At 46.6% G+C, this 25,230-nt stretch overlaps 2 protein-coding genes across 3 annotated transcripts in view; one reads left to right on the plus strand and one right to left on the minus strand.

The window, feature by feature from the left end:
* Positions 1–1,852: 1,852 nt before the first annotated feature.
* Positions 1,853–8,579, minus strand: NDUFA11 (NADH:ubiquinone oxidoreductase subunit A11). The gene is made up of 4 exons (XM_069977892.1): positions 8,458–8,579; positions 6,799–6,891; positions 6,352–6,474; positions 1,853–2,054 (listed from the first exon to the last, which is right to left on the minus strand). The coding sequence occupies exons 1-4, from the start codon at positions 8,534–8,536 to the stop codon at positions 1,939–1,941; spliced, it is 411 nt and encodes a 136-aa protein (XP_069833993.1). The 5' UTR covers positions 8,537–8,579; the 3' UTR covers positions 1,853–1,938.
* Positions 8,580–8,731: 152 nt separating this feature from the next.
* HMG20B (high mobility group 20B) overlaps positions 8,732–25,230 on the plus strand; it is a 43,163-nt gene continuing 26,664 nt past the window's right edge. The window contains exon 1 of one of the 2 annotated variants that reach the window (XM_069977891.1): positions 8,732–8,814. The gene's annotated coding sequence lies outside the window, so the exon portion shown is untranslated. Of the gene's footprint in view, positions 8,815–22,218; positions 22,323–25,230 lie in introns of those variants that run through there. The other variant, XM_069977890.1, reaches the window with a different exon arrangement.

Consider the following 25,230-nt stretch of genomic DNA (forward strand, 5'->3'; position numbering starts at 1 on the left):
CCTCTGCCAACCTGAAGTGGTACAGTCAAAAATGACCAAAAATAACGGAGCCATTGAAATTCACTAGGCGCTCCCTTATATCTGAGGCTTGTGGTTGCGTCAAATAGCGCAATAGGGCCACATATGGGGTATTTCTATAAACTGCAGAAACGGGGCAATCAATATTGGGGTGCATTTCTCTGGTAATAGGTTTATAATTATGAAAAATATTGGATTACAATAAAATCTCTGCACAGAAAATTAAAATTTTCAAATTTCTTACACACTTAGCTTTTATTTCTGTGACTCCCCTAAAGGGTTAAAAAACTTTCTGGATGTGCTTTTGCAGAGTTTAGGGGGTGCAGTTTCTGAAATGGGGTGCTTCGTGAGGCTTTCTAACACACAGTCCCCTCAAATACACTTTAAACCTGAACAGTTCCCTAAAAATATCTGATTTTGAAATTTTACTGAAAATTTGGAAATTTGCTGCTAATGTTTTAAGCTTCCTATTGTCTAAAAATAATGAAATATAGTTTAATAAATGCCGCCAACATAAAGTAGACATGTTGCTAATGCTATTTAATATATAATTTATGTGGTATAACCATTTTCTGTATAAGCAGAAAAGTTTTAAAGTTGGAAAAATGCATTTTTTCACAATTTTTCACGCTATTTTGGGTTTTTTTCATAAAGATTCGTTATAAGTATCGACTCCAATTTACAAGAAATGTGAAGTACAATATGTCACGAGAAAACAATCTCAGAATCAGCCGGATAGGTAAAAGCATCCCGAAGTTATTAATGAATAAAGTGACACTGGTCAAATTCATAAAATTTGCTCCGGTCCTTAAGGCCATTTCAGGCCCGGTCCTTAAGGGGTTAATGAATAAAGTGACACTGGTCAAATTCATAAAATTTGTCTCTGTCATTAAGGCCATTTCAGGCTCTGTCCTTAAGGGGTTAAGGAGTTGTCTAGGATTAGCAGAATCTAGCTGCTTTGTATACACACCCCTTGTCATTCTCTTCTTTAGTTCGTAGTATTGCAGCTCCTATATAAAGGGAGTGTAGCAAAGCTTTTATACTGCATACAGTCTGGGGCCAGACGTGGGGCTGTTTTCCTGGCTATCAGCATGTGAAACTTCTGATATATACCTGCAGTTATATAGATAATATAAAGCCTATGCTTACCTCTACTTGCTCCCCCAGTGGGAAGAAACCCCCGCCCCTCTATGACGCAGCTCCATTAGAATTAAAAAGGACCGTGGCACCGGCTTCCCCGCCCTGGAGCCTTTTTATCCATGTTAAAATCTTAAAGGAAATGTACTGATGGTACATTCGATTTGAATGTTTTTAGTTTGTTTCTAATGTGCATAAATTACAATTTACATAAACTGTGCAGAACTGTCGAGTATATGGGGCTCCTGTCGATTTTCCCTAAACAAACACACAAACAAGGAAATAGATTGGCCTCAAATATAATTAACACACTTACACTTTATACCTGGACAGCACAGGTGCATTTTCTAGTTATCTATATAATCACAGGTGTGTGTGTGTGTGTGTGTGTGTGTAATTATATATATATATTATATATATATATATATATATATATATATATATAAATCAGACGTTTTTCTAATACCTGGTAAACCCTTTAAATTTCTTGTTGTGGACTTTTGAGTTTTCATATGATGACACATGATAAGAATAAGAGACATGCTGATTGTTTTGTGTCCTCGTATTGCAGCGAGTATCAGTTGTATTTGTACTATGAGTTAATAGACGTTACATGCACAAATGTCAGCTCAGTGTTTTACTACCAAGTTGCTCCACAATGGTGTGTAGATACAGCATAACAAGAGACCTAGAATGATAAAGTGCAGGTAAATATCGTGTTTTAGATGATTTACATACAGGTTTATTATTAACACTAATATCAATGGACAGAATTTCACAGCTTCAGAGTTTGGGTTCAGATGTAAGAAATTCCCATCCGTCTCTCTTTGAGCTCTTTGCTAGCGCTGCCAGGACGCCAAATGCTACACATGCGGAGGTCCCAGTTGCATAACTGTGAGCTGTAGAAAGCAAAGCAGATTATGAGTGCAAACACCAGTGCAATAAGTTTGTACCAGAATTTTAGTGCAAAATTTGTTGTCTGACATACAAAAAATTTATTTCACTAAAAGAGTATTAGATGCTCGGAGCAAACTTCCAGCAGATTTGGTTGGTAAATCTAAAATAAAAATGTAAACAGATTTTCTTATGACAACTTCCCTTTACATGGAACTTAAGGGTTTATCAGATTAAAAAAAAAAAAAAAAAAACTACCTTATCCACATCCTTTAGTTTGAATAGAGCCGCAGGTTGGCACATGACCTGCAGCTCTATTCATAGTCTCATACTCAACCTTCTGGCTCTCACGGAAACATGGCTTCAAGAGTTGGACACTGCTGCTCTGACCCATGGAGACCTTTAATTTTCCCATACTCCTAGACCTGATAACAGGCATGGTGGAGGAGTAGGTGTACTTCTCTCTCCGGACTACACTTACCAGGTCATTCCCCCTGTACCCTCTCTCTCATTCTCCTCTTTTGAGGTGCACACAATTAGACTCTTCCGTCCCTTTCCTCCCCCACCCCCCCCCCCCCCCCCCCCCCCCCCCCCCCCCCGAGAGTCGCAATCATCTATTGCCCCCCTGGTTCACAACGACACTTTCTTGACCATGTTTCCATCTGGCTTCCTTATTTTCTATCTTCTGACATTCCTGCCTTCATCATGGGCGATTTTAACATCCCTATTGACAAGCCACTTTCCCCATCGGCCTCTCAGTTTTTTTTTTCTCTAACCTCCTCCCTTGGCCTCTCTCAGTTTTCTGACTCTGCAACCCATAAGGGTGGAAATACCTTGGTCCTTGTCTTCTCTAAACTTTGCCCAGTTTCTCACCTTACTCCCACCGAGCTCTCAGACCACAAACTTCTCTCCTTTTCAATCACTAATACTCATTCTCCTCCTGACACCCCAACCTCGGTCCTGTACAGAAACTTAAGTGCCATCAACACCCAACAACTTTTAGACTCTGTACAGTCATCACTGCCTCCTATCTCTTCGCTCTCCTGTCCCAATCTGGCTGCCAAATACTATCATGACACCCTCAAAACAACTCTTCTTCTAGGTGTGCTGAACGTTTGTGGAGGAAGTCTAAAACTGTAGCAGACCTCCTACATTATAAATTTGTGCTAAGAAGCTACTACTCTGCTAAACAATCTTACTTTACCTCTCATTTCTTCTCTATCCCATTACCCAAAACGTCTCTTTGATACCCTCAACTCCCTCCTCAAACCCAAAGTTCAGATGGTGACACCCATCATTAACCTCTGCGCTGAAGACCTAGCATCCTACTTCAAGGAACAGATAGATACAATCAGTCAGGAGATCACCTCCCAGTCCCTAAGTAGTGTTGATTCTATTCCGTCTTGTATTTCCTCCTCTTCCCTCTCAGCATTTGAACCTGTAACAGAGGAGAAAGTCTCCAGACTCCTCTCCTCCTACCACCTGCCCTAGTGACCCTATTTCCTCACACCTTGTCCAATCTCTCTCTCCTTCTCTCACTACTTACCTAAGTAAAATCTTCAACCTCTCCCTTTCCTCTGGCATCTTCCCCTTGACTTTCAAAACTCCATTACTAAAAAAAACCCTCTCTAGACCCATCCTGTACAGCCAATTATCGACTTGTCTCTAATCTTCATTTTATCTCTAAACTCTTAGGGCCCTATTCCACAGTAATGATAATCGGCCGGATCGGCCCCATTTGGCTGATTATCGTTCGGTGAAATAGAGAGAACGATCAGCCGATGATCGTGTCATCGGCTGATCGTTTATTTAGGGCCAGACCTAAAATCATCGTTCCCCCACCCCGCATAGCTACAGTTGAATAGCGGTGCGCGGCGAGCGACCGGCGATTTGAGAAGCAGCAGCATCATACATTACCTGTCCAGGCTTCTCCTCCGCAGGTCCCGCGCGCTCTATCTTCAGAATGGCCGGTCAGCTGACGGAGCACTCAGCCAATCACAGGCCAGGACCGCCGCGACCTGTGATTGGCTGAGCGTGGCCTGTCAGCTGACCGGCCATTCTGAAGATAGAGCGCGCGGGACCCGGGGACGAAGACAGAGCGGAGAAGCCGCCTGGACAGGTAATGTATGCTGCTGCAAGGACATCGCTCAACGATCATCGGGCCGTGGAATAGGCCCAGTAAACAAGCGGCGATCTTTACATCGTTGATCGGGCCCTCCTCTGCCCATGGAATAGCACCCTTAGAACGCCTGGTCTATTCCCGCTATCTCTCCGACAACTTTCTTCTTGACCCCCTTCAATCTGGTTTTCGTTGTATCCATTCTACAGAAATTCTCACCGCCAAATCTGAAGGCGATAATTCTCTGCTCTCCTGGATCTGCAGCTTTTGACACAGTAGACCACCAGCTCTTCCTCTCCATGCTCCGCTCTATCGGCCTCAAAGATTCTGCTCTTTCCTGGTTTTCCCCATCTCTCTCTGACCGCTCCTTTAGCATATCATTTGCTAATTCTACCTCATCTTCTCTTCCCCTTACAGTTGAGAGGACCCAGGACTGATCCCTGAGGAACCCCCTTTTCTCACTTTACACATCGGACAAATCATCAGCAAGTTTGGTTTTCAGTACCATATCTATGCTGATGATACCCAGCTATATACCTCCTCCCGTGATATCACCCCCGCTCTTCTACAGAACACCAGTAACTGTTTGTCTGCCGTCTCTAACGTTATGTCCTCCCTATTCCTAAAACTCAATCTTGCCATGACTGAACTGCTTGTATTTCCTCCCTCTGCTAACCGCCCCCTACCTGACATCTCCATCTCTGTCTGTGGTGCAACCATAGCCCCTACACAACAAGCCCGTGCCTTGGGGTTATGTTTGACTCTGAACTGTCCTTCATTCCGTATATTCAATCCCTTTCACGTTCCTGTCACCCACATCTCAAAAACTCTAAAATCCGTCCCTTCCTTACTGTCAAATCTGCTAAAACTCATTGTCGCTCTGATTCATTCCCATCTAGACTACTGCAATTCCCTACTAAACGGCCTTCCTTCCTGTAAACTCTCCCCTCTCCAGTCCATTCTCAATGCAGCGGCCAGGCTCATCTCCCTGTCCAGCCGCTATAACGATGCCTCCCCCTGTGCCAGTCACTACACTGGCTCCCTATTAAACACATGATACAATATAAACTCCTCCTGCTCACCCACAAGGCGCTCCACAGTGCTGCACCTCCTTACATCTCCTCACTCATCTTTGTCTTCACCCGAGCTGCACCAATTCTTTGGAATGCATTGCCCAAGACTGTTAGACTTACCTCCAATACCCAAAGCTTCAAATGTGCCCTCAAAACACATCTGTTCAAACAAGCTTACCAGGTTCCCCAAATTGATCGCCCACCACCAAATACATACGCCAGGCATTTAGGCACTTAGACCTGTAGCAGGCAGGCATTGGTTGGTGACTGGTTTACCCACCTTTACCTGCACTGCCTTATTTATAAAGATGGCCGGACCATGTGAAAAAGGAAGGACTTTGCCCCTCTGCCATTTCGTCTCAATCTAATAGTCTGTAAGCTGATGCATGTGAGCAGGGCCCTCACTCCTCATGTTTGGATAATTATATGTTGATCTCTGTAATGTATGATGTCTATGTATGTACCCCCAGAATTGTAAAGTGCTGCGGAATCTGTTGGCGCTATATAAATAAAACTATCATCATCATACGCAAGCTCACGCTTGTCCGCTATCCTGTGACACAGATGTCACAGAGACCTATGAAAAGTATGGACTGGTCAGACCATGACCATTTAGGAGAACAAGCTGAGAGAAGTATGTGCTTAACACACCAATGCAAATCTGTGCAGCCATCAAGTCCTCAGGCACAGGGCATGTGTGTGGTAGTCTCCCAGTTCGTTCTACTGTTAGGTCAGGAGCTGATACATAGGGTTCTGCATCCCTCACATTACAGGTCATATTGATGTAACACCCTCATGATCTCTAGTTCTACAATGTATATGCAGTGTTGGATGGTTAGTGCTTTATGCTGTTTATACTAAAGATAGGTGTGTGCATACAGGATTTATCAGCGACCCTGCACCCTTACTTAGTGTTTATAGCTTTCCAGAGGGTCTGTTACACATTACATATGATATGTACACTTAGCCTGTTATAATGGGTGTTCTCTAATAATAGGATTTACGGTCACTCCGATTTCAGTGATACCCTACATTTTGGTGGTGCCCACCCTCCTCTACCTGATTACTTACATTACCTTTGAGCAGCCTATGTTATATAAGCTTACTTACTCCTGATTCCAAGAAAGGCCCCAGAGACGCATCCTCCGACAAAATAATTCGCCAAGTCATCTGGTTTCTCCCGAATCTGAGCTGTGACACAAGTCGTGATCCCAAAGATGGCACCAAGTGAAGCTAACCGAGACAGAAAATACACAGACATTAACATCTTCACCTCAAATCATCCCCTTCATAACCAAAAGCTGCTACCACTGAGGTGCCAGATCACACCATACATTACCAGCAGCTGCTACATGCACACACAGTTATCTATCTGTGTGCATGTAGCAGCTGCTGGTAATATATGGCGTGATCTGGCACTGTATATATACAGATATATACACACACACACACAACCACCTTACATTATGCTATACTGTGGCGCAGACAGCGAGCACAGAAGTAATTCCCCATCTAGTGTATTTCCATTAATATCAGAACAGTCTGTGTATTTATTACCCATGGTTAACGTTGCTCCTCCAGCCCGCTGAACACCCTCCAGCACCGTCTTGGGTTGAAATGCGATTATGTGATAAGCAGAACCCACCAAGCCTAAATAAGAGAGAACAAGAAAGGTGGTGGGATCACATTTGGTTTATAAGGTCACCTTGTGTCACGACTTCAGGCTTTACAGGCATAAAATCAGGATAAAGAACAAACAAACAAATCCAGGTTCTCTGATACCTGGCCCTTACTTTGTGGATTTATCATATCCTTGTCCAGTGGGGTGCACACTCTGTACCACAAAGTAAGGGCCAGGTATCAGAGAACATAAGAAAGAAAAAGTAATAACAGTGATACAATAATAAGAGTACAGTGCATTAGTGCAAAACAATAAGTTTGCCGTACAACCTGTGTGCTACAGGGCCCGTTCCTCCAGTGAAATGAACATACTCAAGTTCACAGAGTACGTTCGCTCCACTTAGCGGAACCTGCCTGGTAGCATACAAGTTGTACGGCAGACTTGTTTTGCACTAATGCACTGTACTCTATTATTGTATCACTGTTGTTTTTTCTTTATGTTCTCTGATACCTGACCCTTACTTTGTGGATGTATAATATCCTTGTCCAGTGGGGTGCACACTCTGTACCATAGAGCTTTATGTTTTTTAATGTTTGTATGCTTTTTGTGCTACATATTCAATAAATTTGGTTATTTACTCTAGTATTTTGGTGAGCACATTTAGTGTGATCTATAAATGCCTCATTTTATTTTTCTGTATGTAAAGACCGTAGGCTCTCTGGCAAACTCCTTACAGTGTGTTATATGAATAATGATGAGTAATTAATGAGTTAAGTATTTACTAGGGTGTTTAACATGTGTATATATGCATATAGGTTATAGCATATGTATACGAATGAGTGGTGAAATGTACTTTTTTTTCTTAAAAAATACAAATAAAATAGAATACAGTATAGATAAAAAATACAATATGAATAAAAACACATAGCTTAAAAACATTCTAAAGAACTCTCCAACTATAAAAGTCTTGTGGTGAATAATAGAAAATAGAGGTATATACTATTTTCCATTAGCGGCTTGAGGTGCTAACCAAGTGATGCACTCGTAACACACCTACACATCCCCATCTGTATAACCAGGTAGAGATCTTACTACACCCATTCAATTCCATTTATTTTTCTATTGAGTCTGCTTTGTAGCACCCAGTATCTCATTTATTGTATATAGTAGAGCCACCACTCCAGTACTTGTGTCTGACGGCAGCCACGACACCAGGGCGGGCAGCGCTGGCGGGCAGCCACGACACCAGGGCGGGCAGCGCTGGCGGGCAGCCACGACACCAGGAGAGGGGGTACTACTCACAGCAGGGTGGCCATATGCATGAAGGTCACCTGAAGCCGCTGACCTGGATGTCGTGCTCACCTGTTTCAAAAGGAGAGAAGTCAGGAGGTCGCTCTTCTCCCTCACCCCACACAGACCACATGCAGCCAAGGCCTAAGGGGAGGCCTGGAGGAAAACGAATCCGTCCTACTGACTGTTTCTACAAGCACCATAATTAATATCCAGCAATGCCTTCTCAAAAGCAGTACACAGCGGCTGTAATGGTAAGGAGCGTATAACCTGCAGCCCCCCGCCCTCACATCCCCCGCACTTACCCAGCGCTGCTGACAGCTTGGTGACCAGCCATGTCTTCTGGACACAATCCGTCCCGTCCGGAATGTCCCAATACCCCATTTTCTTCCAATGCACAAGGACACTCGACTTATAACGTCATGACGTAAAAGCTGAGACGCGTACGTACGAACAACATGCGCGCGGCCATCTTGTGGATGGCGTCTACCTGCTGTTAGTTGCGTGGAGCCATGTTGAGGCTGGTCTTGGTGATTGACAGCGTGTAGGTGGAGTCATAGGCGAGGAGTTGAGCCGCGTCCTTACGTTCGTGAAGCATAGGTTATATGACTGTAAGTCGCCGCCGGTCACACAGCTCTACGTATGTGCAGCTATGTGTGTAGGTAAGGCTGGGATTACACATGGTTTTTTCACGTTATTATTCAGTTTTGAGGTCAGGAAAAAAGTCACGAGGCGCATGAATTTTACTGCACGGCTCCCAGTATTCTTATTGCATACCTCCCATCTTTTGCTGAAAGGAAAGAGCGACATTGGCAATGTACCATGCCCACTATAGCCACGCCTACTAGGCCACATCGCCTATTACCATTATATAAGAAATAATATTCTCACTACACTACATACCATTACTACTAGCATTCACTATACCACAAATACCAGTACTCCCCCTCACAGTGACCCGTATGGAGGCAGATGCAAATGGTATACAGGCTCCGCACACCATAGTACTGGCCTGGCCATCATGAAGACCACTCATCTTCCTCTCCCTGCAGTGGGCATCTGCTCTTACAACTTCTGGCGTAGGCAGCATGGTACAGAGACACTATTAGCGCTGCATGTGACCTGCAGCCTCTACATCTGGATAAGTGCCTCTGGATGTGTGTACAGATGCATTCAGATGAAAGCAGAGGCTGCAGGGCACATTCTGCGCTAGTAGTGTCTCTGTACCATGCTGCCTGCGCCAGAAGTTGTAAGAGAAAATCCAAGCTGCCGGGAGAGTAGTACGACAGCAACCCTTAGCTGCTGATTAGATGGGACACATGGGGGCAGTCTTTGGACCGTGGGATATCACCCAAAAATCGGGAACATCCCGCTGGATCGGGGACGGTTGGGAGCAGTGGTGTAGCTACCGTGGTCGCAGCGGTCGCCACGGCGACCGGGCCTCTACCAAGGGGCTCCCCTGGTCTGTCCCGTCCCCGGCAGCACTAGTATCAGTGAGGTCAGTGTGCACCGGGGAAGTACTTTCGGCGCAGGGTGCGTCTATAACAAGTGGCCCTGTGCCGGAAGTAACATCCCCAGCGCGCACACTGACCTCACTGATACTTGTGCTGCCAGGGACAGGACAGACCGGGGGAGCCGCGTGCCAGCCGACAGCCAGACCGGACTGCAGGAGGAGAGAGACACAGCGGGGGAGCGAGTTGTCAGGTGAGTTGTGTTGTTGTTTTGTTTTTTTGCACAGACTGGGGGCCATCTATAAGGGGTATTACCTGGGGGGGGGGCATTTATAAGTGGTATTACCTGGGGGGGGGGCATCTATAAGGGGTATTACCTGGGGGGGTCTATAAGGGGGTCACATAGTGTCAGGGCTACCCACTAAACCAGGCTGTCTAGCAGACTCTGTGGATTCGTGGCTCGGAGAAGTTCTCATAACAGCCCAGGGCAGATGGAGAAGAAAATGAAAAGGGAAGAACTCCGATCAGAGAAGACGCCCTCTGTGAGACACTAAATCTATCTGCACTGTAATGTATATGGTGTAAAGAGTCTGCGTAGAGCTGGGTCTCCCTCTATGTGACTGTATGAGATTTGTATGAGATATTTGTACAGTGGATTTTATTCAGTAGCAGCTGCGGTGTTAGTCAGTATGTGGTGGTGTTAGTCAGTAGCAGCGGTGGTGTTAGTATGTGGTGGTATTAATCAGTAGCAGCGGTGGGGTTAGTCAGTATGTGGTGGTGTTAGTCAGTATGCAGTGGTAATATTTGTTACTTGTACTGTGTTTTATTGATCTTAGTATACATGATTTGGTCAGTAACAATGTGGTAGTGGTTGTGGTGTGGCGGTAATATTTGCCCCTTACTGGTTTACTAGTATTATTGGCAATATTGGTCTCCGTATACAGAATTTGGTCAGTAACAGTATGGCGGCAATATTTGTGGTGATAATATTTCCTATATACTGGTGGTATTGGTAATATCAGTCTTGAGATTCTATCTATCTATCTATCTATCTATCTATCTATCTATCTATCTATCTATCTATCTATCTATTTATCTATAGCATCACTTGGAAAGGGGGGGGGGGGCAAGTTGACCTCTTGCACCAGGGCCCAGGAGACATTAGCTACGCCCCTGGTTGGGGGTATGCTTATTGAAGTTTTAGGTGTAAATGGGATTTCCTAAAAGTACTTTCCCATAAAAAGGTGTAATACTATCCAGGGTGCAAGTAAAATATTGTGGTGGACCAATTGAAGGGTACAGGGAGTCCCCCTGAGTGATGCTGTGGGCTGCAGATGCGCCCTGCTGTTCGATTGTCTATGAAGCCGTTGGGGATTGATGAATGCTGCTTTCTGCTCTCCATAGAGAAAGAATGATACACCGGCATGTTTCATCCCCAGCTCAGATTTTAGGGTTCCCAATCTTGAGATTGCGGGGGCCCCCGAAAGTCACTTCCTGACATTATCTAGTTATCTTGTGGATACTGTGAAAAAGGCTACAAAAACACACACCGGATCCACAGCGGATTTCACGATGCAAATTTGCAGCGAAACCTGCTGTGGATCTATGGCCAGTCATTCTCAATGAGAAGACATACTCGCTGCAAGATTGACATCCCGCTGCGAGTATGTAAGGAGACCGCCCTGTTAACCCCCCGCCGGAGCATATACTGTACCTGCTCCAGGACCCGGCTTGCTTCGGGGGTTCCCGACTGGATGTCCAGCTCAGCCAATCAGTGCACTGCCTCGATGTCACCAGCCCTCCATTCCAACCCCACTAAACTCACAAGCCAGCATCCACCCTCCCCTCCAACCCCACTGAGCTCTCCAGCCAGCACCTGCCCTCCCCTTTCAACACTACTGAACTCACCAGCCAGCAACTGCCCCTCCTCTCCGACCCCACTTAACTCCAGCCAGCAGCCGCCCTCCCCTCTAACCCCACTGAACTCACCAGCCAGCAGCCGCCCTCCCCTCTAACCCCACTGAGCTCACCAGCCAGCAGCCACCCTCCCCTCTAACCCCACTGAACTCACCAGCCAGCAGCCGCCCTCCCCTCTAACCCCACTGAACTCACCAGCCAGCAGCCGCCCTCCCCTTTCGACCCCACTTAACTCACTAGCCAGCATCCTCCCTTTCTTCTGACCCCACTAAACTCACAGCCGCTCCTCTCCGGCCCACTGAACTCTCCAGCCAGCACCCGCCCTCCCCTCTGGCCCCATCAAACTCACCTGCCAGCACCTGCCTTCCCCTCTGACCTCACTGAACTCTTGGCCCCCAGAGGACATTATTACTACATGAAGGGCCCAGGAGGGCAGGGGGATTAACTATGGTGGCACAGGGGGATGGCATTATTACTATATGAAGAGCACAGCACAAGACATTGTTACTATATGGGTGCACAGCAGGGACAGTATCACTATACTGTATTGTGGCACAGTAAGCAGCCATTATTACTATATGGAGGGCATAGCAGCTTTTAGCAAGATTTGCCTGCTCACATCTCAGAAAGGGACATACTATAAAATTAAGGGGTATGCATACATGTCATTCCACAAATGTTCCTCCTGAAATGTTCTTGTGGAGATGTATACATGGGACCAGGGCCATTTTAATACATTGGTGGGCCCAGTGCACAGGCCTCAAGAGTGGGCCCCCCCCCAACCCAGCGTTATCAGAATCGGAGCTCCACACACAGTATAATCCCTTGAAAATGTCCCCACACTGTATTAAGAGCCCCAATACATATGGTAGTTACCTCATAACGATATCACCAATGATACCATTATATAATACTGCCACACCATGACCACTATCACTACAGCCCTATAACAGTTACATCCATTTACTCACAGGGGGCGTCTTCTCTCATCAGAGTCTTTCACCTTTTCTTTCACTCCATCCAGCGTGGGCCACCTTGAAGTCTTCCCCAGCTGTGAATCTTTTCTCCAGAATCTGCCAGAGAAACATTTTAGGCTCCAACACATTCAGTAGTAAGGTCCCCTGTACCCCTATACAGTAGTTACCCCCCTATGTACCCCTATATAGTAGTTACACCCCTCTGTGCTCCCCCACAGCTGTGTGCTGCCCCCAGTACTATAGACCACTAGGTGCTGCTCCCAGTAGTATATATACCCCCTGTGCACCCCCCAGTAGTATATAGACCCCATTGTGCTGCCTCCAGTAGTATATAGACCCCTTGTGTGCTGCCCCCAGTACTATAGACCACTAGGTGCTGCCCCAGTAGTATATAGCCCTATCTGTGCTCCCCCAGTTATATATACCCCCGTGCATCCCCCAGTAGTATATATACCCTCCGTGCAGCCCCCAGTAGTATATATATCCCCTGTGCTCCCCCAGTAGTATATACTCCCCCTGTGCACCCACAGTAGTATGTATATCCCCTGTGCTCCCCAGTAGTATATAGTCCCCCTGTGCATTCCCCAGTAGTATATATACCCCCCTGTGCACCCTCCAGTAGTATATATATCCCCTGTGCTCCCCCCAGTAGTATATAGTCCCCCTGTGCATTCCCCAGTAGTATATATGCCCCCCTGTGCACCCTCCAGTAGTATATATATCCCCTGTGCTCCCCCCAGTAGTATATAGTCCCCCTGTGCATTCCTCAGTAGTATATATACCCCCCTGTACACCCTCCAGTAGTATATATATCCCCTGTGCTCCCCCAGTAGTATAGTCCCCCTGTGCACCACCAGTAGTATATATATCCCCTGTGCTCCCCCCAGTACGCTTTCCCAGTTATATATAACCCCTGTGCACCCCCCATTTATATATATATATATATATATATACCCTGTGCATCCCCCAGTTATATATATTTATATCCCCTGTGCGCCCCCGAGTAGTATATAGCCCCCATGGGTGCTCCATGTTAAATATACCAGTTATATATACCCCCTGTGCACCCCCCAGTTATATATAACCCCCGTGCACCTCCCAGTTGTATATATATCCCCTGTGCGCCCCAGTAGTGTATAGCCCCCCTCTGCACTCCCCCAGTTATATATACCCCCCTGTGCGCTCCCCCAGTTATATATATGCCCCCCCAGTTATATATACCCCCTGTGCACCCCCCCAGTAGTATATAGCCCCCCTCTATGCTCCCTGTTATATACCCCCCTGTGGGCTCCCCCAGTTATATATATACCCCCTGTGCGCCCACCCAGTTATATATACCCCCCTGTGCACCCCCCAGTAGTATATAGCCCCCCTCTGTGCTCCCTATTATATATATCCCCCTGTGCACTCCCCCAGTTATATATACCCCCCGTGCGCTCCCCGTTATATATATATACCCCACTGTGCACCCCCCAGTAGTATATAGCCCCCCTGTGCACTCCCCAAGTTATATATACCCCCTTTGCACCCCCAGTAGTATATAGCCCCCCTGTGCCCTCCCCGAGTTATATATACCCCCTGTGTGCCCCCCCCAGTAGTATATAGGCCCCCCCTGTGGCACCCCTAATAGTATACACCCCCGCTGTGTGCTGACACCCCCCCCCCCCCATATAGCAAATAAAAAAAAACACTTTATACTCACCTGGGTCCGCACGTTCCTCTTCTCATCACTTCATCCTTGTGACCGCAGGCAGTGCTTTACCTGCGGTCACAAGAGGCCGCTCTCCCCTCTCGCGGTGTCGGCGCTGAGTGACGTCACTCAGCACCGATACCACTATGGAAGAGAGGCCTCTTGTGACCCAAGGCAAAGCACTGCCTGCGGTCACAAGGATGACTGACAGGGAGGGAGCCAATGGCTCCCGACCTGTCAGTGCCGCTGCTGCTGCCTGTACCTATGAGCGCTCGTTACGAGCGCTCATGGCTACAGTGCAGAGCGCAGCAGCAGGCGGGGGGCCCTGCAGGGGGCGCCATGGATGGGTAACTTACCCATCCCGATGGCGCCCCCTTGGCAGCCTGGTAGCCGGAGCCCTGTGCGACCCCACTGGTCGCACAGAGCAAAAGTCGGCCCTGCGCAGGATGGGCCCCTTTAACCAGTGGGCCCGGTGCACGTGCACCATGTGCCCTCTGGTTAAAGCGGCCCTGCATGGGACAGACAAGCAGGGCCATAAAAATAAATCAGAAAAAAATTAACATTGTTCAGCCATTTGATTATACCAACAAAGGTTGGGAAAACAGAAACAGGAAGAGAAGAAAAGGATTTGGGGAGACAACTGTAGCCTGAGACTTTTTTGAAAAGAAACAGAGTGAGCGAACTTAAATGGATAGTATTATGCTGCGTTTACACGGAACAATTATCGTTTGAATTTGCACAATGGCGAATTCGAACGATAATCGTACATGTAAACACAGCGAACGATCAAACGACGAGCGAGAAATCGTTCATTTTGATCTTACATGTTCTTAAATTGCGTTCGGAGATCGTTCCATGTAAACAGTCGTTCACCGATTTAACCTATGTGCGAGATAGGCTTAAGCGATCGCAAAAATATCGCAAAATGATTTTTCCGTACGATATATCGTTCCGTCTAAACGCTGATCGTTATAAAAAAAAAATTGTTACTTCTAAAATCGTTAATTGTACGATCGGGCGAATTATCGCTCTGTGTAAACGCAGCATTAGAGGAGGTATGGAGTAAGGATAAAGGTGAACTAAAAAGCAGGTTGTTGCAAAAAGTTACTGGATTTTTCTACTAGAATCTCAGCAGCCGCAAGTTCTGAATAAGTTTGGTAGTTTTCAACCATTCCTGTGAGCAAAGCCATTCATCTGTATGGCCCCATACACACATAGGCAGGGGTGCAGCACCCTCTGTGGAGAGGGTGGATAAAGCCAGAGGACTGCCTGCAAAACTGGGATACAGCCTATGGCTATGGCTGTATTCCAGTTTTCCAGGCGGTCCTTCGGCTGTATCCACCCTCTCCACGGAGGTGGAAGACAGCGGGAATCATTGCCGAGAGTTGAGGTTCGTACGAACCCAAACCTCGGCAGGTTCGGACCATCCCTAATTATCACCATACATATTACCGCCATACTGTTACTAACCAAATCCTGTTTACTGAGACCAATATTGCCAATATTACCAGTACACAAGGGGAAATATTACCGCCACACCACAACTATCACCACCATATTGTTACTGACCAAATCAAGTATACTAAATCCAATAAAACACAGTACCAGATAACAAGTAACAAATAATTCCACCACATGCTGACTAATACCACCACATACACCCCGCTGCTACTGACTAATACCACCACATACTGACTAACTGATAACTGCTACTGAATAAAATCCTCTGTACATAGACCAATATCACTTCATACAGTCATATAGAGGTGGATGCACTGTACACAGGCTCTATACACCATATACATTACAGTGCAGTTATATGAAGTGACTCACAGGGGACGTCTTCTCTGATCGGAGTTCTTCCCTTTTCATCTTCTCCATCTGCCCTGGACCATTATGAGAACTTCTCCGAGCCACGAATCCACAGAATCTGCCAGACAGACATATTAGGCTCCTCACACTGACACCATCCTCATCTCTATACACACTCCACACACATCTGTACTGTCCCCTTTACACCCTCATTTTTTAGGTAGCCCTGACACTATGTGACCCCCCCCCCCCCTTACAGTACATGCCCCCCCCCCGTGCATGCCCTATTGTATACACCCCCGTGTAGTCCACCTTATAGATGGCCCCCCTGTGTTGTCCCTCTTATAGATGCCCCCCATGTTATCCCCCATAAAGATGGCCCCCCTCTTTATCCCCCTTACAGATGCCCCCCATGTTGTCCCCTCCTCCTGCCCCTTCATCACCATACTACTACCCCTTTCATCCTCCTGCCCCTCCATCATCATACTACTACCCCTTCATCCTCCTGCCCTTTCATCATCATACCATTACACCCTTCATCATCCTCTTGTTCCTTATTCATCATACCACTACACCCCCCATCATCCTCTTGTTCCTTCATCATCATACCACTACACCCCTCATCATCCTCTTGTTCCTTTATCATCATACCACTACACCCCCCATCATCCTCTTGTTCCCTCATCATCCTCTTGTTCCTTCATCATCATACCACTACACCCCCCCATTATCCTCTTGTTCCATCATCATACCACTACACCCCTCATCATCCTCTTGTTCCATCATCATACCACAACTCCCCTCATCATCCTCTTGTTCCATCATACCACTACATCCTTCATCATCTTCTTGTTCCTTCATCATCATACCACTACACCCCTCATCATCTTCTTGTTCCTTCATCATCATGCCCTTTAAAACAAAAAAATCTATACTTCCAGGGGCTTCCAGGGACCTGTTTTTTTGCCTACGCGATCCTCCCAGCCCCGCAAGTCAGCTGGGGGCCCGTCCCAGCCTGCCTCTTGTGATCGCAAGCAAAACATTGCTTGCGGTCACAAGAGGCAGTGGGAGGGGAGCAGTACAGTGGCAAGGGGGGGGGGGCCTCGCGGGCCCCCCCCCTTAGTAGCGGCCCGGTCGCAGCGGCGACCGTTGGGACCGCGGTAGCTACACCACTGGTGCCACATAAACGATTAGGTAAGTGACTGGCAATAAAAAGGCTTAGCTGGTCAAATACATAGCTCTATGTTGTCGCTGTGTTAACGTGAGAGGTTTGGCACTGGCTACAACTGTGCATGTGGGGTGGGCCCAACATACCCCAGTCCGACACTGGCTCTCTGTGTGCAGGACCGTCATCAGAGCTGTAAGAGGCTGCTGGAACTGCCCACAGAGGCATTTACCTCTAATAACAATAATATTTATTTGTACCGTGTCTTTGCAGCCCATTTGCAAGATTGCAGGGCCGTTCATTCTAAAACGCCCTTAGCAGGCTCACAGGTCAGAAGTCAGAAGAGATAAGAAGCCATCGGACCTACGATCAGTATCTTTATATGATTTTAAAGCACTAAGCACTTTATTTATTTACACTGGAGATACTTGATATATATGCATTATAATTAGCACTTTTGCAATTTAATGTCCGATGTTGCAGTTTACTATGTATTTTTATCATGTTTACATTGAATTTTCACTATGTCAATCATTGTAGAAGGGGTTGGATTTACTAATGAATTGCCTTTATAAGAATATAAGATGTATATTTAGCTCTAGGGATGGTCCGAACCGAGTTCGGTTCGGGTTTGTGTGAACCCGAACTCTCGGTAATGATTCCCGCTGTCTGCCAGCTCCGTGCAGCGGGCGGATCCAGCGGGAAGACCGCCGGGGAAACTGGGATACAGCCATAGCCATAGGCTGTATCCCAGTTTTCCAGGCGGTCCTCCCGCTGTATCCACCCGCTCCACGTAGCGGGCAGACAGCGGGAATCTGATGCCGAGCGTTCGGGAGTTTCGGACCATCCCTATTTAGCTCCATAGAATTCAAAGCAACTCCCCCTTTAAGAATTCCCTTCTCCAAACTCTCCTCTTTCCAGTCCATTCTTAAAGGGGTAGTACGGTGCTACACATTTATTCACAAAATAACACACATTACAAAGTTATACAACTGGCCCCCTTCCCAGTGTTTCCCCCCCCCCACCCCCAGAAGTGTGGTGCAAGTGTGGCGACTCAAGATGGCGGCTGGGGTTGACAGTAATTCGGTGAGTATAATGCACCACACTTCCGGGGGTGGGGGAACACGGGGAAGGGGGCCATTCACTTAAATAACACACATTACAAAGTTGTATAACTTTGTAATCTGTGTTATTTAGTGAATTAATGTGTAGCACCGCACTACCCCTTTAATGCAGCAGCCAGGCTGATCTGTCTGTTCTACCACTGTACTGATGCCTCCCCTTTGTGCCAGTCACTACACTGATGTCTCCCCCTGTGCCAGTCACTACATTGCCTTCCTAGTAAGCACAGGATATGCTGCTTCAAATGTGCTCTCACAAAGCGTGCATAGTGAAACAAATGTGAGACATATAAAGTGTCAAAAACTCTTGCAATTGGTGGATAAATTCAATTACATTGGATACATCTGTGTTTAGGATCACGTGGGGTTGCCAAAGCCTTCCCTCAATATTTACATATTCAGGGATTCAAAAAAAATTATTATAGTGCTGTGTGCTGAGTGTATCACAGATTAAGTGAGGACAGCTTGAATCGGCATATTAGGCAGCTGCCATAATATTTAAAGTCCAAAAGTTCATAAATACGTCCATATACTTTATAATAGGATTCCGAAGCTCACCATCACGGAACCGGGAGTCATCAGGTAAGAAGTTAAACTTGCAGACATGTTTATGAGGTCATGTGACCCCTGGCACCCTCTTCTGTTACCATGGTATCAGCCAAACAAATTGCAACAACACCTGGGAGCTACACACCATATCGCGGAAGACGGCACTCCGGAATACAACCGTGTCAGTAACACTGCTGTCACAAGTTCACCACGCCGACATCTCATCCGAGTAGTCTGGTGGAGCACTTCACACGGCTAAGATCCGGCGTACCACTCCAGGTCCAAATTAGGGTAATGCGGTACCGCAAGGTGTGATTCCCGACTTATTGGTGAATGCTGCGGGCGGTCAAGGGGCCTATATAAATTCAATTAAAACCATTTGTCTCCCGTATAGTATGGTGAGTCTCTTCATCCTTACAAAACACCAGTGTCAACATCTACAGTGAAGAGGCGGCTGCGGGATTTTGGGCTTCAGGGCAGAGTGGCAAAGAAAAAGCCATATCTGAGACTGGCCAATAAAAGAAAAAGATTAAGATGGGAAAAAGAACACAGACATTGGACAGAGGAAGACTGGAAAAAAGTGTTGTGGACGGATGAATCTAAGTTTGAGGTGTTTGGATCACAAAGAAGAACGTTTGTGAGATGCAGAACAAATGAAAAGATGCTGGAAGAATGCCTGATGCCATCTGTTAAGCATGGTGGAGGTAATGTGATGGTCTGGGGTTGGTTTGGTGCTGGTAAGGTGGGAGATTTGTACAGGGTAAAAGGGATTCTGAATAAGGAAGGCTATCACTCAATTTTGCAACACCATGCCATACCCAGTGGACAGCGCTTGATTGGAGCCAATTTCATCCTACAACAGGACAATGACCCTAAACACACCTCCAAATTGTGCAAGAACTATTTACAGCAGAAGCAGGCAGCTGGTATTCTATCGGTAATGGAGTGGCCAGCGCAGTCACCAAATCTGAGCTGTTGTGGGAGCAGCTTGACCGTATGGTACGCCAGAAGTGCCCATCCGACCAATCCAACTTGTGGGAGCTAGAATGCCAAAGGTGTGCAATGCTGTAATTGCTGCAAAAGGAGGATTCTTTGACAAAAGCAAAGTTTAAAGAAGCAGTTCACTTTTTATTTTTTTCGCCCCCCCGGGTAGCCGCTGTCATGTATACTTACAGAAGATGATCGGTGTCCCGTTCCCGTCGGTCAGTTCCGTCCCGCGGTGCCGTTCAAATCGGGCGCGCGCTCACTTCCGCCGGCTGCTGTGAGTCCTCTTCTCTGCCCAGTGATTATATGCCGGAAGTCACTCGCTTCCATGCATTCTCTATGGAAGCGCGTGATTTCCGGCGTTCAAATGACAAGGGAGAGAAGAGGAGTCACAGCGCCGGCGGAAGTGAGCGTGCGCCCGATGTGAACGGCACCGCGGGACGGAACTGACCGACGGGAACGGGACACCGATCATCTTCTGTAAGTGTACTTGACAGCGGCTACCCGGGGGGGAGAAAAAAAAAAAAAGTGAACTGCTTCTTTAATGTAAAAACAATGGGGGAGATTTATCAAACATGGTGTAAAGTGAAACTGGCTCAGTTGCCCCTAGCAACCAATCAGATTCCACCTTTCATTTTCCAAAGAGTCTGTGAGGAATGAAAGGTGGAATCTGATTGGTTGCTAGGGGCAACTCAGCCAGTTTCACTTTACACCATGTTTGATAAATCTTCCCCAATGTTATTTCAAATACAAATCATTATTTCTAACCTTGTCAATGTCTTGACTTATTATTTATTTCACAACGTATGGTGGTGAATAAGTGTGACCTTTCATGGAAAACACAAAAATGTTTGGGTGACCCCAAAATTTTGAACGGTAGTGTATGTACCCCCCGAATTGTAAATTGCTCTGGAATCTGTTGGCGCTATACAAATATTATTATTATTATTATTACAGATCACAGCACTTATCTGACCTCATACATCTCCATAACTTTATATGGGTCATAATAGGAGATTTAAAGCATCAGGACTAGAGTTAAGCGAATCTCTCATCTAAACAAAGCAAGACGTCTTATTTTTGCTTTGTTTAGATGAGCCTTTCGCTCATCTCTAATCAGGACCCTCAAAACTAATAAAGAGCTAGATGGCTGGAGGGGTAGACAGCAATGGGGGAACACAGGGAAGGGGGCCATTGTATAACTTTGTAATGTGTGTTATTTAGTGAATAAATGTTAAACACCGCACTACCTCTTTAATTAATATGTGGTAGGACGAAGCTACAATGTACTATTCAAGGGCTACTCTGGCTATTTACATGTTTTTATATATATATCACTGACCCTAAATAGAAGATAACAAAGGCCGAATGTCTTCTCTGATCCTTTTCCCAACTTTGTGGTCACCACAACTTATGCTATTATTTGTAGGTATCAGTACTATCATTGTGTTACCTCTGCACCCACCTGCCCTAGGGCACTGTTTTCCCCAGGATGTGTAAGTGTTCATCTTGAAATACTCCCTGTAGCTGACAGGGCTTATTATTTATGGCTCTCTGGCTTTGGCATTTCCCATGTCGTATCCCCAGACTCGTTGGACTGAAGGTTTTGGTGGTCTCTCCTTTCTGGATCCACCCCTTTGCTGGGCCCTTCCCTGCAGGGATATCTGGCTGGGCCTGAGACTCTTGAATGAGGCTCCACCGATTCTTTTTGCACATTTGCCTTTTTTTTTTTGTAATACAATAAATGGTTACTGGTTAATGGGTTTGAAGGTTACTGATCATGCAGTGATGCTTGTCTTGGGAGCAATGTAGCAGTGTTCAGCCGGGAACCTGAAGATGCTTCAGGAGAGAAGTGAAGAAGCTGATGGGTAAGAATAGGATCTTAATTATTTGGCAACAATATGAAAATTAGATGGCTGGAGTACCCCTATAAGTGCCTAAATAAAAATAAAAAAACAGCCCTCCTATGGCTCTATAGTTAGCAGAGTTCTGGCTCTTAGAGGGTGAGAAGGAATAAGTGAAACCCCAAAATAAGAATATCTACTATTAGAAGAGGGCAAGGGTACAGGTCATAGAGCCATGATGAGAGATCAGGTGTGCCCATGACTATGTAACTGTACCGCGCCTCTGACTACTTCCTCCTCTCCAGCTTTATTTCCGGCACTGCTCGTCCCTTTAAGAAACCCCTTCCACTAGGATGAAGCTGATTAATGATTGGCGGCTGCAGAGCTCAGTGCACACTAACCTGCTGAGGCTTTGAGTGACAGATCCCTCCGCTAATCACAATGGGACCTTATCCCACACAACTGTGAGCCTAATTCCTCCATCCAATCAGCGTCTTCCTCTTACCTCGGGCTCATAATGGAAGGGAGAGTCCTCAGCCAATCAGATTTCAGGATGAGTACAACGGGGTAGACGACGGAGCCAATAGCAGCTGAGAGAACGAGCTTATTCAAGCGCGGCTGAGAGATAGACGAGACGAGGAGGAAAGTTTACTAGGAGAGGTGATCTATAGTATTGTGAGGGGAATGGACGGCAGCGCTGGGTGTGCTGTGTGATATGTATTATTGTCCGGGGTGATATGTGTGTGATGTATAGTAATGTGGGGGGAATGGACGGCAGCGCGGGGTGTGCTGTGTGATATGTATTATTGTCCGGGGTGATATGTGTGTGATGTATAGTAATGTGGGGGGAATGGACGGCAGTCCGGGGTGTGCTGTGTGATATGTATGTGTGTGATGTTTAGTAATGTGGGGGGAATGGACGGCAGCGCGGGGTGTGCTGTGTGATATGTATTATTGGGGGGGGGGGGGGGAATAGACGGCAGTGTGCTGTGTGATCTGCTGGGGTCTCTGTGCTGCTCTCTGCGTATTGGGCGACCTCCTCCTCTCCCATCTCTGCTCTGTGGTCTCCACCATTAGCGCCTGTCATGTCTTCTAGTTGGTGCAGTGTGCAGGGTCCGATGTGGATGCTGTGAGGAATGGGGAAGGTTTCTCCTGTCTCTGGTTGTTGTACAGCTGCTATCAGGAGACATGGGGCCCAATGTGCTAGATGTGAGAAAGTGAGCCCAGTCACCGTACATGTCACCTCCTCTTATCTGTCCCACTCTGCTAGGTTGGGATTTTTTTTTTAATACTGGGTATAATACTGAGGCATTGGTTGTCATCATCACTATGGAGCTGTGTATTGTAGAGCATTAGACTGTGGAGCCGGGGGGCTGGAGAGCGGGCCCTGCCCCGGGGGGCTGGAGAGCGGGCCCTGCCCCGGGGGGCTGGAGAGCGGGCCCTGCCCCGGGGGGCTGGAGAGCGGGCCCTGCCCCGGGGGGCTGGAGAGCGGGCCCTGCCCCGGGGGGCTGGAGAGCGGGCCCTGCCCCGGGGGGCTGGAGAGCGGGCCCTGCCCCGGGGGGCTGGAGAGCGGGCCCTGCCCCGGGGGGCTGGAGAGCGGGCCCTGCCCCGCGGAGCCGGAGAGCGGGCCCTGCCCCGCGGAGCCGGGGGGCTGGAGAGCGGGCCCTGCCCCGCGGAGCCGGGGGCTGGAGAGCGGGCCCTGCCCCGCGGAGCCGGGGGCTGGAGAGCGGGCCCTGCATGCACTGCTCAGCTCTGTTAACTCCTTCACTGCTGGACATCTAGCAATGTTGTGTGCAGGCTAGGGATGACACAATACCACAATTTTAAGGTTCATACTGATACCAGTTTTTATCTTGATACCAGTTCGATAATTAAGTTGGAAAAAGTGGATGAAGTCAAACCCCCCCCAAGATTGTTTTTACACTGCTAACCGTGTAATCTCACATTTTACCTATATTCTTAAAGTTTGTTCATTATTACAGTGATACAAATTATGGGCCTTTTATTTTACTACCAGAAATTTTTTTTTAAAAATACCTCACTTACACTTTATCTTTCAGCCTGTAGGGCTTTGTGAGGATAATTTTTTGCTCCGGCATCTGTAGCTTTGATCTGTTCCATATTTTTATTTATGTAACTTTTTGTTCACTTTTGTCACATTTTTTTTTCTACAGTGTGGCGTGACCAAAAATCAGCAACTTTGGACTTTTGCGATTCGTTTTGGCTGTGCCCTGTTAACTGTGTGAGATTGGGAAAGTGATCATTAGTTCGTACAATTACGCATGCAATAATGGCTAATATGTTTTTTGTTTTTTTTTTGGAAAATGGGAAAAGTGGGATTATTAGAACTTTTGACACTTGACAGGCACCTGTCAATCATCCATTTCAATGCTGTGATCGTGTTACATCGCAAAATTGAAATGGTTAAATGACTGCCGCCAGCAGGATAGCAGGTTGCATTCATTAATGGGGCGAGGCATACAGAGAACGTGGCCGGCACTATACTTGGTTAAGCTGTGATATTACACAGCTTAACAAAGTATTGAATACCAGGAAATCCTGGTACCGAACCGTTTTTTTGCCTGGAATATTGATATTTGTATTGATATTTTGGTACATTGTGTATGCCTAGTGCTGGCACTACTGGCATTCTCTAACTGCCAGACAGAGGTAATTAAGTAACACTAGACAGTCAAGCTTAACCTGGGCCACATACCCATCTACATAGATAGATTAGAAAGAGAGAGATGAAAAGACTGTTTCCCTTTCCCTATACTGCTCTGGAAGCTGTCACTGTTCAGTTATTTGAGGTAATGATGATTCAGCTCACCACACTTGCACATCTTTTCTCCTCTCCACCAAGGAGCAAAACTGCAAGGAAAATTCAGCACCTTAGTTGTCCAATTCTTATTCTTTTATTGAAGCAAGGCAGAAAAAAACAACAAACGCTAAAAATCTGACAATCGCTGACGTGTTTCGGTCTATTCAGACCTCAATCGTAGCTACGGTTAAAGGAGAGGTCCGGCGAAAATCTTTATTAAAGTATTGTATTGCCCCCCAAAAGTTATACAAATCACCCATATACACTTATTACAGGAAATGCACATAAAGTGCTTTTTTCCCTGCACTTACTACTGCATCAAGGCTTCACTTCCTGGATAACATGGTGATGTCCCGACCCGACTCCCAGAGCTGTGCGGGCTGTGGCTGCTGGAGGGGATGATGGCAGAGGGACACTGAGGTACACAGGGCACTGGAGGGACACTGAGCATCCCTCTGCCATCACCCTCTCCAGTAGCTGCACAGCCCACACACCTCTGGGAGTGACCATTTTATCCAGGAAGTGAAGCCTTGATGCAGTAGTAAGTGCAGGGAAAAAAAGCACTTTGTGCATTTCCCGTAATGTGTATATTGGTGATTTTTATAACTTTTGGGGGGCAATACAATACTTCAATAAAAATTTTTGCCAGACTTCTCCTTTAATATCTGAATAGACGGAAACGCGTCGGTTGTTCAATGATTTTTTACATTATGTGAAGATAGCCTCAGGGTGTAAGTCAGGAAGTGT

Source organism: Dendropsophus ebraccatus, chromosome 7 (assembly GCF_027789765.1).
Source record: "Dendropsophus ebraccatus isolate aDenEbr1 chromosome 7, aDenEbr1.pat, whole genome shotgun sequence".
NCBI lineage: Eukaryota > Metazoa > Chordata > Amphibia > Anura > Hylidae > Dendropsophus > Dendropsophus ebraccatus.

Coding starts and splice junctions, on each gene's coding strand:
- NDUFA11 (XM_069977892.1), bottom strand. CDS start 8,536: ATGGGGTATTGGGACATTCCGGACGGGACGGATTGTGTCCAGAAGACA. Junction 6,892..8,457: donor CAAGCTGTCAGCAGCGCTGG/GTAAGTGCGGGG, acceptor TCTCTTATTTAG/GCTTGGTGGGTTCTGCTTAT. Junction 2,055..6,351: donor GGCCTTTCTTGGAATCAGGA/GTAAGTAAGCTT, acceptor TGCTTTCTACAG/CTCACAGTTATGCAACTGGG.